The following is a 14204-nucleotide window of genomic DNA, read 5'->3' on the forward strand; positions in this document are numbered from 1 at the left end:
CACCCCAGAGGTGCTTGGAATCCACAAGGGAAAGTGATATGCACAGAAGACTACAACGCAATATTAGAGAACAGTGGGTGAGTTGTAACCAAAGCGCTACAGGAGTTGAGAAGAGAGGAAACTTCAGCCAGCCCACCTGAGACAGAGGTCCTGGCCCTAGGGCTGGAGGGCAAGTGGCATTTCCACGGGTGAGATGGGGTGTCATGGGGGTGAGGGCTTGGAGAGCCAGCAGGGTCGCCCCAGCCTCCCCTTTATATACTTAGATATGTCGTCTCCAAATACATCTGCATGTATGTCGGATTTTGGTGTGCGTATTGATAATGTTAACTTGCTAAGTGTAAGTATTTAAAACATGTCAAAATTGTTGTAGAACCACTTTGAAGCTTTTCATTTTTAATTCACCAGAAACCTCATCATTGGAAGCGGATGGGCCTTGCTGGCCTTCTGAGAGGCTCCGACAGGGGACCGGTGTGACAAAGAGAAGGTGCCCCCAAAGGGCAGAGACGCAAGGACAACAGGGGAGCGGACTGGCCGTGGGCTCATGGCACGTACTGGCACACAGGGAGGGAGGGCCTGCCGGTGAGGAGGTGACAGATCAAGGGTCCTATACTTTAGGCAGCGAAAAAATAAACGTGATAGAACCATAAAAGCCTAAAGATTTCAGTCTGCGGGAGAAAGTCCAAAAGTGTCTTTAAGAACATATTACACCATACAATTCTAAACAATGTCCACTCTTCTCAAGAGAACCTTCTCTAGGCATAATGATTTTAAATGCTTCTATTTAGTTTTCATGCTTAAGCAGCAAAGGGAACTCTGAGTCAAGCCAAGGTCAAGTTACGTCTGTCAAGTTAGGTAGGAATATACATAAGGGGAACAAAAGCAAAAATAAATAAATGGGACTATATCTAACTAAAAAGCTTTTCAACAGCAAAGGAAACCATCAACAAAATGAAAAGGCAACCTACAATGAGAGAATATATTTGCAAATCATACATCCAATAACGGGTTTAAATCCAAGATATTAAAGTACTCAATACAACTCGATAGCAAAAAAATGATGATGATGATGATAATCCAATTAAAAAGGGGGGGGGGCCCTAAATACACATTTTTCCAAAGAAGATATTACAAGTGGCCAACAAGTTACATAAAAAGATGCTCAACATCACTCATCACCAGGGAAATGCAAATCAAAACCACAACAGGATACTACCTCACACCCGTCAGAATGGCTGTCACCAATAAATCAACAAACAACAAGTGCTGGCGAGGATGTGGAGAAAAGGGGACCCTCTGCACTAGTGGTGGGAATGTAAGTTGGTGCAGCCACTATGCAAAACAGTATGGAGTTACCTCAAAAATTTAAAAATAGAACTACCGTAGGATCCAGCAATTCCACTTGTGGGTGTTTATCCAAAGAAAACAAAAACATTGATTCGGAGAAACATGTGCACCCATGTACACTGCCACATTATTTATAGAAAGCCTTTGACACAACAGCAAATGGTTCCAAAGGAATTATTTTTCTTCTTGGATATTGCTGCAAAGAGAATAAAGATCTCATTTCATATTAGAATATGAAACAGCAAGATGAAACAAGATACCATCTGGATAGGTGGTTTACAGCCATTCCCAGTGTAAGACCCCTTACTCCTAGGCAACGGGGGGCAGAGTCTGAGCACAGAAGCAGCAGGGGGGACAAGCAGAGGCGGTGCCTGGGGCCCAGCGCCCACTCCCCTGCACCAGGCTCTCCCCCAGGACACGACCAAGACCAGCCCCTCAAATCAGCTCCAATCAGGGCAGCACCTGACAGTGGCAAGTTCACAATTAGATCTTTAACCATCGCTGTCAGTGCAGGAAAACTGGACCAGGGTTCAATAGACACGAAAGACCGAGAACTTAAAAGTCGATGACTGAAAATGTTTCTTTTCAGTCCTCAGTTTTAACGAATTTACCAGTTTTTTAACCACTCAGCACTTCTCAGCACAGGCACCTCGCTCTCACAGACAGACCTTCATTTGAAATCAGCTGTAAGACCCTCTGCTCCTCCCTTCCCGGCTTCCTCTTTTCTTTTGCCTGAACATCCACAGCTTCCTCAAACACCCTGAACTGGCATAGATCTCCCTCGTAACAACTGCAACTTACTGAGCATTACGAATACTTGTGCTGTTCACAGGGCAGAGTCTTACTTGGCTGGAAGCATTCCATCCTTTTACCTCCCTGTGAGCTAGGTCCTTTATTAGCCCGTGCAGATGAGGAAACTGAGGCCCCAGGAGGCTCCGTGACACCAGGGCTCACACCGAGTGGGGGGTGGATGTGTGGGAGACCTTGATGGGGACAGTGGGAACACGGGCTCGAGAGCCCATTGGGCACAACAGCAGCACGCTCTATTTCTAACTGTCTCAACTACCGTCCGCTGCGGTCTCACAGACATTTTACAGCACCCCTTTTTACCTCTGTCCAATTACTTTTCAACCTCAAAATAAAAACTATGCTTTGCTAGTCGCTGCTGTTCCACCCACAGGACAGTCTGGTCTGAAGGCACAGGTGCCTTGAACAAAGTCCCCAACCCCCACTGAAGGCCACCTGTACCCCACAGCTCAAGCCACCAGACGCGCCAGAACCACCACCAAGTGGCATTAAGCTGTTTACCCACAAACTCTTAAACAACACAGAAATGAGGCCAATGGAAAATAAATAGTTTCTAAATAATGATAATATTTTACATTGGCATCTTTCATCCTTCCATTGATTTCAATCTGCAAACTGCTGTATATGATTCTTCTTTAGTAAAAAATACACTGCACTAAGTAAGTTTAAATATATACTGGTTTCACCACAAAATTAAAAATATCTTCAATGATTAAACATAAACTTGTCTTCCTTCTCCCATTTCCAGCCCCTACCTTTTGAAACAATGCAATGTCAATGAGAGACTCCAACTTTTTAAGATTTTATCTGTTTCTCCTTTCTTAACATGGCAAGTACTTCTCATGTAAGAATTTGATTTCATCAGTGTCCAAATCAGGAGTCGCAGCCACACTGATGCAGCCCTCACACTGGCTGCAGTAGAGCCTGCAGACTCCTCAATCCCTGATAAACTGTGTGGAGAGCTTCAACAACATGACCCGGGAGCAGGCACCAGCCACTCCAGGAGCACGCCGTCCAGGCGCACAGGACACCAGCCTACGTGGGCAGGTGAGCGGCACTTCCACACACCACCGCCCCTCCCTATCTGGGGAGTCACTTCCCTCTCGTCAAATGGAGATGCACGTTTGTTTCTAAGCAACCTTCCAGATAATCTGAAATCCAAACTGGAAAAGAGAGTTTCATGAGCATGTCCTTTGTCATCTCACCAAGTCCGTGCCCCCTTCCCACACTTACCAAGTACCTTTCAGAGGACACACTCACTAGGATGAGGTCATCACCAACGCGCACCTTCTCTCCTTCCGACCGCTGCTTGGAGGCGGGGTGGATGGTCCACCAGCAAGCCTCACCTGCAGAAGGGCGAGCAACACAGAGGAGGTACTGAGTTTAAAGCCCACATGCTTGGCCAATGACTCCAAAACAAAGAGGGAAATAAAACACGTCTTCAGAGTCAGCCTCCTTAAAAGAAAATTGTCCTATTCACACCACCTTCAGGAATTTGAAATGTAATGCCACTTAATCTCTAACCATGAAAATCGAAAGAAGGAGGGCAAATTAAATTAGGCTAAGATGTACCAAAATGCTTGTCACAGAACTGGCTGTGACATTTTGGGAAGATTGATTGTCTACACTAACATAAGGCCAAATCCACCAGTCCCGCAAACCTGACTTCATTTGTTAGAAAACCACATGTCAGTGCACTGTGCGTGTTGCTGTGTGATAATATCTAGTTTCTGACACTTGACTTTCAGAAGGACTCGGGGTTTTGTGATGTGACATGGTAACGGTTTAAAGGACTCTACTTTCTAGGGGAGGCTGATTTACATGGGCACAGCTGCTGTCATCTAAACTTTACTATCCTGTGCCTTATTTTACGTTCTTGTTTTAAAACGTGTTTGTTTGTATTAAGGGTAAAAAAGAACCCCATTATAGAAAGATACATTATAAAAATATCTGAGTATAATCAAATACTTTCTTCTAGAACTAGTCATGCATAAGCCTCATGAGCTACAGACTCATTTTTCACTTTTCTGTGCTAGTACCTAAGATATGCATTACCATTCAATTCTTCAGTCTGTTCACAGTTCCTTTTAAAACACAAATATAAGTTCTATCCAAAAATGTGAATGGCTTCAGTGATATGTTATCTAGTAATCTGCATTCTCTCCCTTTGCCCAGCTTCATTATTTTTCCGTAACACTGATTTTTTTCTTCTCTCTGATCCCCCAGTGCCAGAGTGCAAGTGCCACACCAGCAGGGCCCTTGCACATTCAGCTTGTCGGACTTTGAAACCCCGGATACTATCATGCTTGTTTTTAATGTGCGGGCACTCAGTAGGAATTCCTTCTGCATAAGTGAGTAAATGAATCAGCAAATACCATTTCTCAAGCATGCTTGGAGGCCATATGCAAGCTGTGATCACGGCTGCTTTTCTTACACAAACCGCAGTCTTACTTGAATGGCACCTTGCAGAATTCCTTACTCACACTGTACTCAATTCACATTTTTTGAGTTGTAGGGAATTTTTCATTCATTCGCTCAAACATTTATGAAGCACCCACTATCTGTCCATCGTTGCTTTAGGAGCTGGGGCACATCACCAAACAAGGGAGAAATGCCACCTGCCTGTGAGTCTAGGTCTGGTCGAGGCCAGCACATGACAAACGGCAGAATAATAGAAACTCCATACTCAGAGCAGCTAGAGCTCAGGGAAGGTGGCAGGAGGCCCTGAGGCAGGGGCAGCACTGGGCTGCCTGCTGTTTCAGTATTTTGTCATCATCTCAGCGTGTAGAACACTTATGAGAGAGAGAACTGAGGACTTGCTTTTTCATGTAACTGTGTGCTGGAGTAAACTAATTACAATGAGAAGACCTCAAAAAACTAGCAAAAATACAGAGAAATGTCTGAGCCTACAAAAAAAACAGAATAGAAGTAATAATACATTTATCTATTTGGTGCCTGGGAATCTTCGAATTTTGTGTAAAAGGCAGTGTGTTGGTCTATTTAAAAAATTAAGTTGGCAAATATAGCTTTATTTTTATCCACTTGTAGTCTGTGAAAAACCTGGACAACCGGAAAGTATTTCAAAAAGAAGAGGGTATGTGAGGGGTGGCTGGATCCCACCCACGAAATGAATGGCTTAATGAGAATTGTGCTATTTCCTTCCATTCTTTGTTCCCCTTGGTCTTTTATTTATTTTTAATAACATACAGGAGTCATTCATGCTCACTGTAAAAGATAAAATAGCCAAATTGCACAGAGGTATATAAAGCGTAAAGTCAGAACACTGAGAACCAAAACAAAAATAAAGCTTATGCTCTCCTACCTTGATTCTCTGGAAAAGAACTTGTAAATATACATTTTTTTCAAAAAAATGTAAAGCTGTGTCACATTTTTGTCTATTTGGATAGATATGTCACTTAATGCTGTGTTTGAACGTTGACACTATGTTACTTAAAAACATTTTAAGATGGAAGACAACAGATAAAGACACGCAGCAATACTTCACAAGCTAACCGGGGCCGTTAATACGGTCAACAGCCAGTAAGGCCTGGAGTAAGCACTGCTCTTTCCATCAAAGCCTTCGGAAGAATAAGGTCTGCGGCTCAGTTTGAACATCTGGCTCATTCTGCGGGAATGCCTGAGCCATGAATACAGCACGCGCATCTTCCTCGTACTAAACCTCCCACAGGCAGTTGTGCGCTTTTTCTGGCTCTGTCCATGAAAACCATCACCGGGTCTCCTGGCTTTCGACCCAGTTCAATCGCGGACTCACCTGTTGTGTCCTCTTGCAAGCCGACGTCGAAGGCCAGTTTGTCAGTGGAAGACCGGGAGGTGGACAGGCAGCACAGGTACTGAAGGACACAGAATCGGGGCTGTCATTACACACCTGTGGTCCCGCCCAGGGTAACTCTGACAGGATCTGGAGTCAGTCTGTCCCTGCTGTGGGGCCCCCCTTCAAATCTGCTCAAAGTCTGGGTCTCCGTGGGGAGGGCAGGGCACACGTCCTCCCCACCGCAGAATGATGGGGGAGACGCGTGCCGTGGGTGAAAGGCCAGGAGCGGGCTGTCTGCAAACCTCCTCCACATGGGACATCCGCGACCACAAGCAGAAGCAGAACCTGACCTGACACAGATCTTCTCCTTGAGGGAAACTCAAAAACTACTCACTTCTATCTTCCAGTTGTGCTTCCATCTTTTAAGTTCAACTCTCTGAGACCCACCCAGTGCTGAGACAGGTGTGCAATACACCGCCTCCCTGCGTGACCTTTTATCATGTGGGTGGTCTTTCATTTACTTTTAATTCCAAAAGTCATTCATGCAACACCATCATCTCCCTACTTCTCCTACTCCCTTCAGTGTTCCTAACTCATTCTTGAACACCAAGCTTAGGCTAATTTTTCAGGCCACCTCCCCTCTCCCCACCCTAACCTCGGAGACCTTGCTGAGTGTCACAGTAATGAGGGGCAGAGGTGAACAGGTGTGAGGTCCAGACGCACCACTGTCTGCACCAACCACACGCACCAGCAAGGAGGGGACCCTGCAAACTGCCCGAGACAATGTTAGGTACCGAGCCACCCAGACTCTCAAAATCTTCCTGTGCAAGAGGGTCCACTCAGGGGGCTCTGTGAGAGGAATGGCCAAGGACAGTTGAGCTGGCAGTTGGTGTCCCGGGGATGTAAAGGGAAGCTGGCCCGATTCTGTCCCCGGCTGTGAAGCATTGGCTCCCAGAGTTGTAGGAGAGATGCTCCCAGGCCTCCCACGCACTCAACCAGCAGAGAAGTGCGATTGTGACTATGGACTTGAATCTAAACATACTAAATATCTAAATTTATGCGAGGCAAAGTAACAATTTTATAATACTGACTTCCCAGGCAGAAACATAAAGTGATCCCTATTAAAGGCTTCTGTAACATTTCTCAGTAACATTGCCGCTGTCACTGTTAACTTGCACACCCCGCCTCTACTGCCCACAGCCCCCGTGAAGCTGTGGTTTAATCAAGCGTTACTATAATTATTCTGTGTTAATCAAGTTCCAAGAGGGCAAAGGCTTGTCTATTTACTGTTACACCCAGCACCTAGAACTACACCCAGCACCTAGAACAGCGCCCAGCACCTAGAATAGCACCTAGCACCTAGAACAGCGCCTAGCACACAGTAGGTGCTAAATGATACTGACTGGATGAATGGATGGAACTTTCAGATGCAGTTGGAGGCTTGAAGAGGGACAGTGGGGCACCCAAGGCTGGACAGCCTGTGGGAGCAAGCCTGACCCAGGTCCTCCAGCCAGGCCCAGGCTCTTCATGTCTGCTGTGCACAGAGGGCACCTTCTGAAACAGAACCTCACACTCACTATTTCATGCAGTGTGTGTTTTGATTTCTAGTGAAGATGGAATTCTTTCCACAAGGTTCTAATGTGTGATTGCTATAGGTAAACAAGTTTTTTAAGGCAGAGAGAGCAAGCATATATCATCAACTTGTTGTTCCACTTATTAATACATTCATTGGTTGCTTGTTGTACATGCCCTGTGCCCTGACTGGGGATCAAATCGGCAACCTTGGTGCATCGGGACAACATTTCAACCAAGTGAACCAACTGTGATGTGCAGCCAGGGCCACAAACAGGTTATTCTATCTGCTGGCCTGGTGTCCAGCCACTGTGTTCAACCAAATGTTTCCTTTGTTGTATTCCATGCCTTGCTACGTTGGCCAAGGCTTCCACACAATGTGAAGTAGCCCAGTCTTGTCTTCCTTCATTTTTGTTTGTTTTTGTGTGGCCAAGAATGGCTTCAGTGTCTCACAGTAAGTATGATGTTGGTTACTGATCTGACTGATACTTTCTTTATCATTGAGGAAATAACCATCAATGCTATTTTATTAGAAATGGATGTTGAATCTTATTAAAACCTTTTTCAGCACCTGTTAAGATGATCATAGTTTTTCTTACTTGAGCTGTTTATGTGATACTACTACATGCTAAAGAAAATTACTAAGTACTTATTAAATTCATATCTGTATTTTCCCTGTCCTCCTGAGTCTTATTAACCAGACATTTCACATCAATGTTAATGATGGAGATGGCCAGTCTGGGGGGGGTGTGTGTAGTTTCTGTTATTCTTATTGTTGTGATTACTGGTGTGGAGGGCATGCTCAGTCTCCTGCTCTGGAATCACTGAGATCATTTGAGAATTGCCTTCTTTTTAAAATAAATAATCAATTATATTACACTTCCAGATATTGGACTATCATGTAGTCACTAAAATCAGGTTGACAGATAGTTTAAATAACATGGATAATGTTTGGGCTGTAATAATATGCAAAAAAATCAGGATATAAATTTGATTATGAAGTAAGATCTCAACTATGTAAAAAAATTTAGGGAAAGACTGACTTTTTTAAAGTTCCTTTGACCATTTTCTCTCATTAGTGTGATCATGAAAAATTATTTCTTGTGTCATTTCCAAATCTTACAGAATAAATATGTATTGTTTGTATAATTAAAAGGAGGCTTTAAAATAGATGAAACTGTTGTATGTGTTACATGTTTTATACATGTAAGCATAAAAGTTACAAGCACATACAACACGCAGGTGCAGTGGAGTCGAAGCCCGGGAGGTGCTCAACGGGCCGTGAGGACGACTGGCTGAAAGAGGGGCGGACGTGGGGGAGGGCGGAGAACACCAGTTGGGAAGGACAGGAAGTTAGTGGAAAATTGACAGGGGAACTCAGGGGCCCATTTTTAATATTACCTTTCAGTAGAAACTCTTTAACTCTTTAATAAGGAAATTGTGCAAAACGACGACAGAAGTGAGAACAGCTTTTCCACAATTTATTTTACCTCTCACTAGTTTGATAAACTAGTCTAACGAGCATGAGACACCAACCACAGAAGCCATACCACAACGGGGTCAAAGGACCTGAAGGCCACATAGGCTAACCCCCCCACCCCCCTGCCCCATGAACGGGAAACCCCACAGGGTGCAGCTGCACCAGGCCCGCTGTGCAGGGCACTCACCATGCCGCTATAGGAATGGCGTAGCAGGATGGCGTGGCCGTAGAGGAGCGTCCGGTGACCACCGCCTTGAGCAGTCTGGGGGCGAGGAGAAAGGGTCAACAGGAAAAGAAAACCAAAGCAGCAAACTTAGCTAAGTCAATAACAAGGTCTCACACTCCTGGGGAGCAGCTAAGGGCATGGCAGCCAACAGAGTGCTGTGCAGAGACGACCGAGGCTATCGTGTCCACCTGCACCACAGGCAAGCAGGTGACCGAGCAGCTCTGGGAGAACGAGCAGGTGTCAGTAAATACTCAGCAGGACTCGTGGTTACTGAGTCCTAGTTCTTCACTGCCTGCATATCCCACTGCATTGTGGTCTGCATCGGGCAGCGGCGACGGCACTTTGGTCACGGCAGCCGTGCAAGGGACATTCAGTTGCAGCCCTTTCTAGCTGCCTCCCACACCCCCTGCTCTGACGAATATGCACTCTCCCAGCCCTGCACACGCCACACTGCCCTCCTGCCGGTGTCTTAGAACACGACATCCCCCCCGTGGTCTTTTCTACCCTATAAACTGCGCCTTAAAACTGAGATTCAAGGCTACCTCCTGTAGGAAGTTTCATCTGATTTCCCTCAGTACTCCTGCCACTGCAGGTGCACACGGCACCTGCAGCCCAGGTACGCACAGCACCTGACACCATAAGCACCTTTCTCTTCTGGACCAGACTGTGCACCATAAGCACCTTTCTCTGCATCACTGTGCACCATGAGCACCTTTGTCTTCTGGACCAGACCATGAGCTCCTCAAGAACAAGGAGCTGAGCCATCAGCACAGAGCACTCAATAAACCTTTGGTGAGTGGGAAACCAAGGTGCGGAGCCCCATCCTCAGGGGGAGGACCGAGAGTCAAGGTGTCATGGTTTGCACGTCCAGGTGTTGAGAAAAGAGGAAGGGACCTGGACCACAGCAGTGGGTATGATGGCAGGAGGCCCAGAAAGTCACCAAGGGGCTGCAGTGTCTCCTGAAGGAGAAGGGTCTTTGGGGGTCTCAAGGGTGGGACTGACGACAGCTGACTCTGACGGGCACCTTAAGAAATGCAGAGTCAGCACTTTAACATCAATACCATTCCGTCTTTTCTGACTAGAGATAAGAAAATCTCTTCTAAATACAACCCTCCCAATTTCTCCAAATGATTTCTTAAAATAACTTTATTTCCATGTTATGCTTGAAAGACCTCAGAACCATTCTTAAAATAGATGAAGTTATTAAAATTCTAAGAAAAACTGCTTTTAAAACAATAGGAAACTCGCTTCTTCACATGCTGAGGGAAAAAGAGGGAGTCTACATTCCGAAGTCGTCCTCTCCTCGAAACTCGGCCTCTTTGGGGAGCGCTGTCGCTTCCTGCGGCACGTCTAATTCACTGTGTCCAGGAACGGCGATCTTCGCCTTCCCCGATTCACACGCTGTGCCGGGAGCTTAACTTTCCCCACGAGACACAAGCTCCAAAGCCACAAAGCCCGGCGACTCCCCTCCCGCCGATGGTCACAGCAGCCGAACAGGGCACTCACAACACAGACTCAGCTGGGAAGGGCTGGGGCTGCTCTCACTCCGGGGCTCTGTCCGTGCAGTTCACGTGTTCATGGTAACATGCCCACACACTTCACGGGTTCACATGAACACATGTAAAAATGTCAAAACTGGCTGAGGTGAGAGAGACATTGTAGTGTCTAAATTTCCTTCCAACTATAGATTTTACAGAATTAGACAATTATAGATTTTAACTGGAGATTTCCTTACCACTTACAGGCTAATTATGCCTGATTTGGTTTTAACAGAGCTGGTAAAAGCATGCACATAACCCACACTAGACTGTTACTGTGTCACTGTCACCGCAAAGCGATGCAATCTCTGTCACGTGGGCTGCAGTACTCTTCTTCTAACTTGTCGTTTTAAATATGGATCTAACTGACTGTTTCCAGAAAAATAAAATGTGGGATTTCTACTCTTGGGCCAGCTGGCTAACTTCATTCATTCAGCAAACACTGATTGAATGAATTGTGTGTGGGGATGAACCCAGAGGAGTTCTTCCCTGTGCTTTTTGATTTGATACATTGTGTCAATTTTCCTGTTACATGTGGCCGGTCCCTGCTGCAACTTAAGTGAATAAATACAGGGCAGGGCAAATGTATAAAACTCGGCGTTTATCCTTGTATGATATTTATTATAGTATTATTTGCCATAAGAAAACTGTAACCCTACTTTAGCCTCACCCTATATTTACAGCATTCCTCGGATATGCAGAACTGCTGATACTTTCTGAAGATGGTTACCACTTCTGGGGTGACTTCTCCAAGATTCGATGACATCCTGTTTCACGCGGGACAGGGCACACTCCCGCACACTCTCAGTGAGGAGACAGCTACCACTGCTGGGCGGCAGCTGCATCAAGAGCAGAGGGATTCTGCCCCTGGGAGCAGGGCCCGTCTTTCCTCTGGCCACCCACACCAAGCCCTGGGAGCACACAGCAACAAGGCCACACTGGCCTGTGGGGAGCCCACAAGGTCTGATGAGATTCCAGTCGATCAGGCTAATGGGGCAGCGAGCCTGAGACTGTCCTGCCTTCCAGATCACACTTCAGAAAAAAAATTTTGGTGATTTTGGAAGTTAACATGTTAATTGTTCTTTGGGATCTAAAACATGAGCAAAGTAATCAGTGCTTTCAATTGTACCAATAAAAAGGAGAATTAGGAAATTATGTTTTACGTAACAAAAATAAGCCTTTGGTTTCCAGTAATGCCATCAAGACTTCAGTCCTGCTAATTCCCCAGTAAATATCACACACACAAAAAAACGTTCTTTCCTATTTATTCAAAAAAGACGTATGGGTGTCTACTGACTGAGAGTACAAGGCCTGCGCTGAGAGTGGTAGAAGTAATAAACTCGCCGTCTGTCTCTTGCCTTATTCATTCATTCAACACTGATATACTGAGTCCCGTGTAATCTCCTTCAAGCTATTTGCACACTATCAGCAAAAGAGATGAAAGTCTGAGAACTAATTCTCTGTCCATTCCCCAATACCTCCAACCCCATAATGGGTTATCAGGCCCTCCACGCAGAAACATTACCTGGAACCTACATGTCGTTACATTTCAATGTGTGACCCAGACCTATCTGCCCCTGCTAATGAAACGTCAGTCCACCTGCCCCTGCTACCAGGCTGTGACCAGCTGAGCCTGTGGTGTCCCCAGGGACCTGTCGCCAGTCCTGCACAGCCCGGTGATGGAACTGAGCCCCCGGCCAGCTTTGCAGGACTGCTGGGTCCCACACATCGTGGGCGTCTAGGCTAAGAGGTTTTTGCCCTCTTGGGGGAAAAGCCACAATCAGCATTTTCAACACTCCTCCCTCTAAGTGCTTCTGGTCCTGCAGAGTCAAGCATCATTTAATAAAGGGTAAAACTGGACTTTTAAAAAATAGCAGTTAAAAATTGTTTTCAGATCTGTAGGTGGGTTTGGTCCCACTGTGTGAGATGACCAAAAGGGTTAATGTCACAGAACAGTCTAAAAACACAAACCCATGAACTATACGTGGAATGACAAGTCCAGAATACACTAAAAAACATGCCGTCTAAGCAACATGCCGTCTGTATTCTGAACCTCACCTCGAGTTCTCCACAATACCGATTGTGTGTCGACAGGCACTCCGCCACCACTAGTGTCCCAGGGTGCAGCGGAAACGGCCCAGAGTGCGGACCCACACTGTGAGCAGCAGTTTTGACGGAAGTGCTTCTATACTTCCACTGATCTGGAGTCACACACAGCCGCTGGGCACTGGGTACTCATCTGTCATCCTTCTCTGGGGGGCGGGGGATGAACTGGACTACTGCAGCTGCACTTGGGATTTTACTGTTGTAAGCTTACAATGCACCAGCCAAAGTATAATAATACATAAAAGCAGAATGGTTCTGACTAAAATCAACTGAAGAGGTTTATATACACATGAAAATTATAGGTCTGTATTTCTGTTGTTTTGGGGGTTTTTTGGCTGTTTTTTTAAAATACATGCTTGTATTACACATTTGCATATTAACATCTCTAGTATTACATTAAAATTAATTTGCTAACTATACAACATCGAAATATTTTAAGGTTTTCTGATTATCTAATCACTCTTTTCTGCACAACAATGCTATGTTGTTAATGTAAGGTATTTCTCATAATTCCAGGTCCTTAGTATTAGAGAGATTCCTAAAAAATAAACTAGACTCTATGTGCAAACTTTTCTGTATCCTTGCCTACTAGCTCATAACACGCCACCTTAGATGTAGGAGGATGAACTCTTAAAAGGTGTTTTATTGCTGTGGGAAAAACTGAACCATACCCCCAAAATCAAAAACAGCAGACAGCAAACAGGAAACTGTCTTAGAGCACTTCTCTCATAGTGCCCCGACATGGAAGTTTACCTTCAAACGTTAATGCTGAGAGTAATCCTTGGGTAGTACGTTGTTTCAGGGGGGAAAACGAAAAAGCCTCCTCCTGTGTAAATTTGCCACCCCCTGGGAGAGACCTTCTTGCACCAAGGTGAACAGCAGGGACCGTCAGGAGTAGCACCAAACTGCTCAGCTTGGCATTCTGGTCCCCTGGGTCCCTTAAAGCAGGGACACGCCACCTTCACTAGCAAATCACCACAGGTTCCCAGGATGAGTCTAATAACTAATGAGAATCTGCCTCCAGGCAAAATAAATGTTTGTGAGGCCCAGCTGCACATCATCGCCGGCCCCTCAGCCTGGACAACTTCCCTGCCACACAGTTTAACCAAGACCCTGAGGGTGCAGGCAGGCCTGCGCAGGACTGACAGCAGCAGAAATGGGGCCCCACCACAAGGAAGTGTCTGTCTGGTCCTAGCAGGCTATAAACCACACCTGTCCAGGTATGAAACCCCAAGCAAATCATGACTGAAAGGGGAAAGCTAAAGGAAATGGAGCATTTTTTCCTTTTCAGTGGTTTATAGTCTTACAATTGAATGCAGATACCCTCTGCTTAGTCAGTCACACCGGAACCTTTCCAGA

General features: G+C 45.6%; 1 protein-coding gene across 6 annotated transcripts in view; it reads right to left on the reverse strand.

Annotated features, from left to right (window-relative positions):
* The window catches only part of RYR2 (ryanodine receptor 2), a 540637-nt gene that overhangs the window by 315248 nt on the left and 211185 nt on the right, over positions 1 to 14204 (reverse strand). For all 6 annotated transcript variants that reach the window (XM_045860807.1, XM_045860777.1, XM_045860769.1 and 3 more), the window contains 3 exons: positions 9163 to 9237; positions 5924 to 6002; positions 3385 to 3497 (listed from right to left, as the gene is read on the reverse strand). In XM_045860807.1, the coding sequence (XP_045716763.1) occupies positions 3385 to 3497; positions 5924 to 6002; positions 9163 to 9237 (267 nt within the window). The remainder of the gene's footprint in view (positions 1 to 3384; positions 3498 to 5923; positions 6003 to 9162; positions 9238 to 14204) is intronic.

The sequence above is a fragment of the Phyllostomus hastatus genome, unplaced genomic scaffold, assembly GCF_019186645.2.
Source record: "Phyllostomus hastatus isolate PE091 unplaced genomic scaffold, TTU_PhHast_1.1 phas_contig_148, whole genome shotgun sequence".
In the NCBI taxonomy this organism is placed as follows: domain Eukaryota; kingdom Metazoa; phylum Chordata; class Mammalia; order Chiroptera; family Phyllostomidae; genus Phyllostomus; species Phyllostomus hastatus.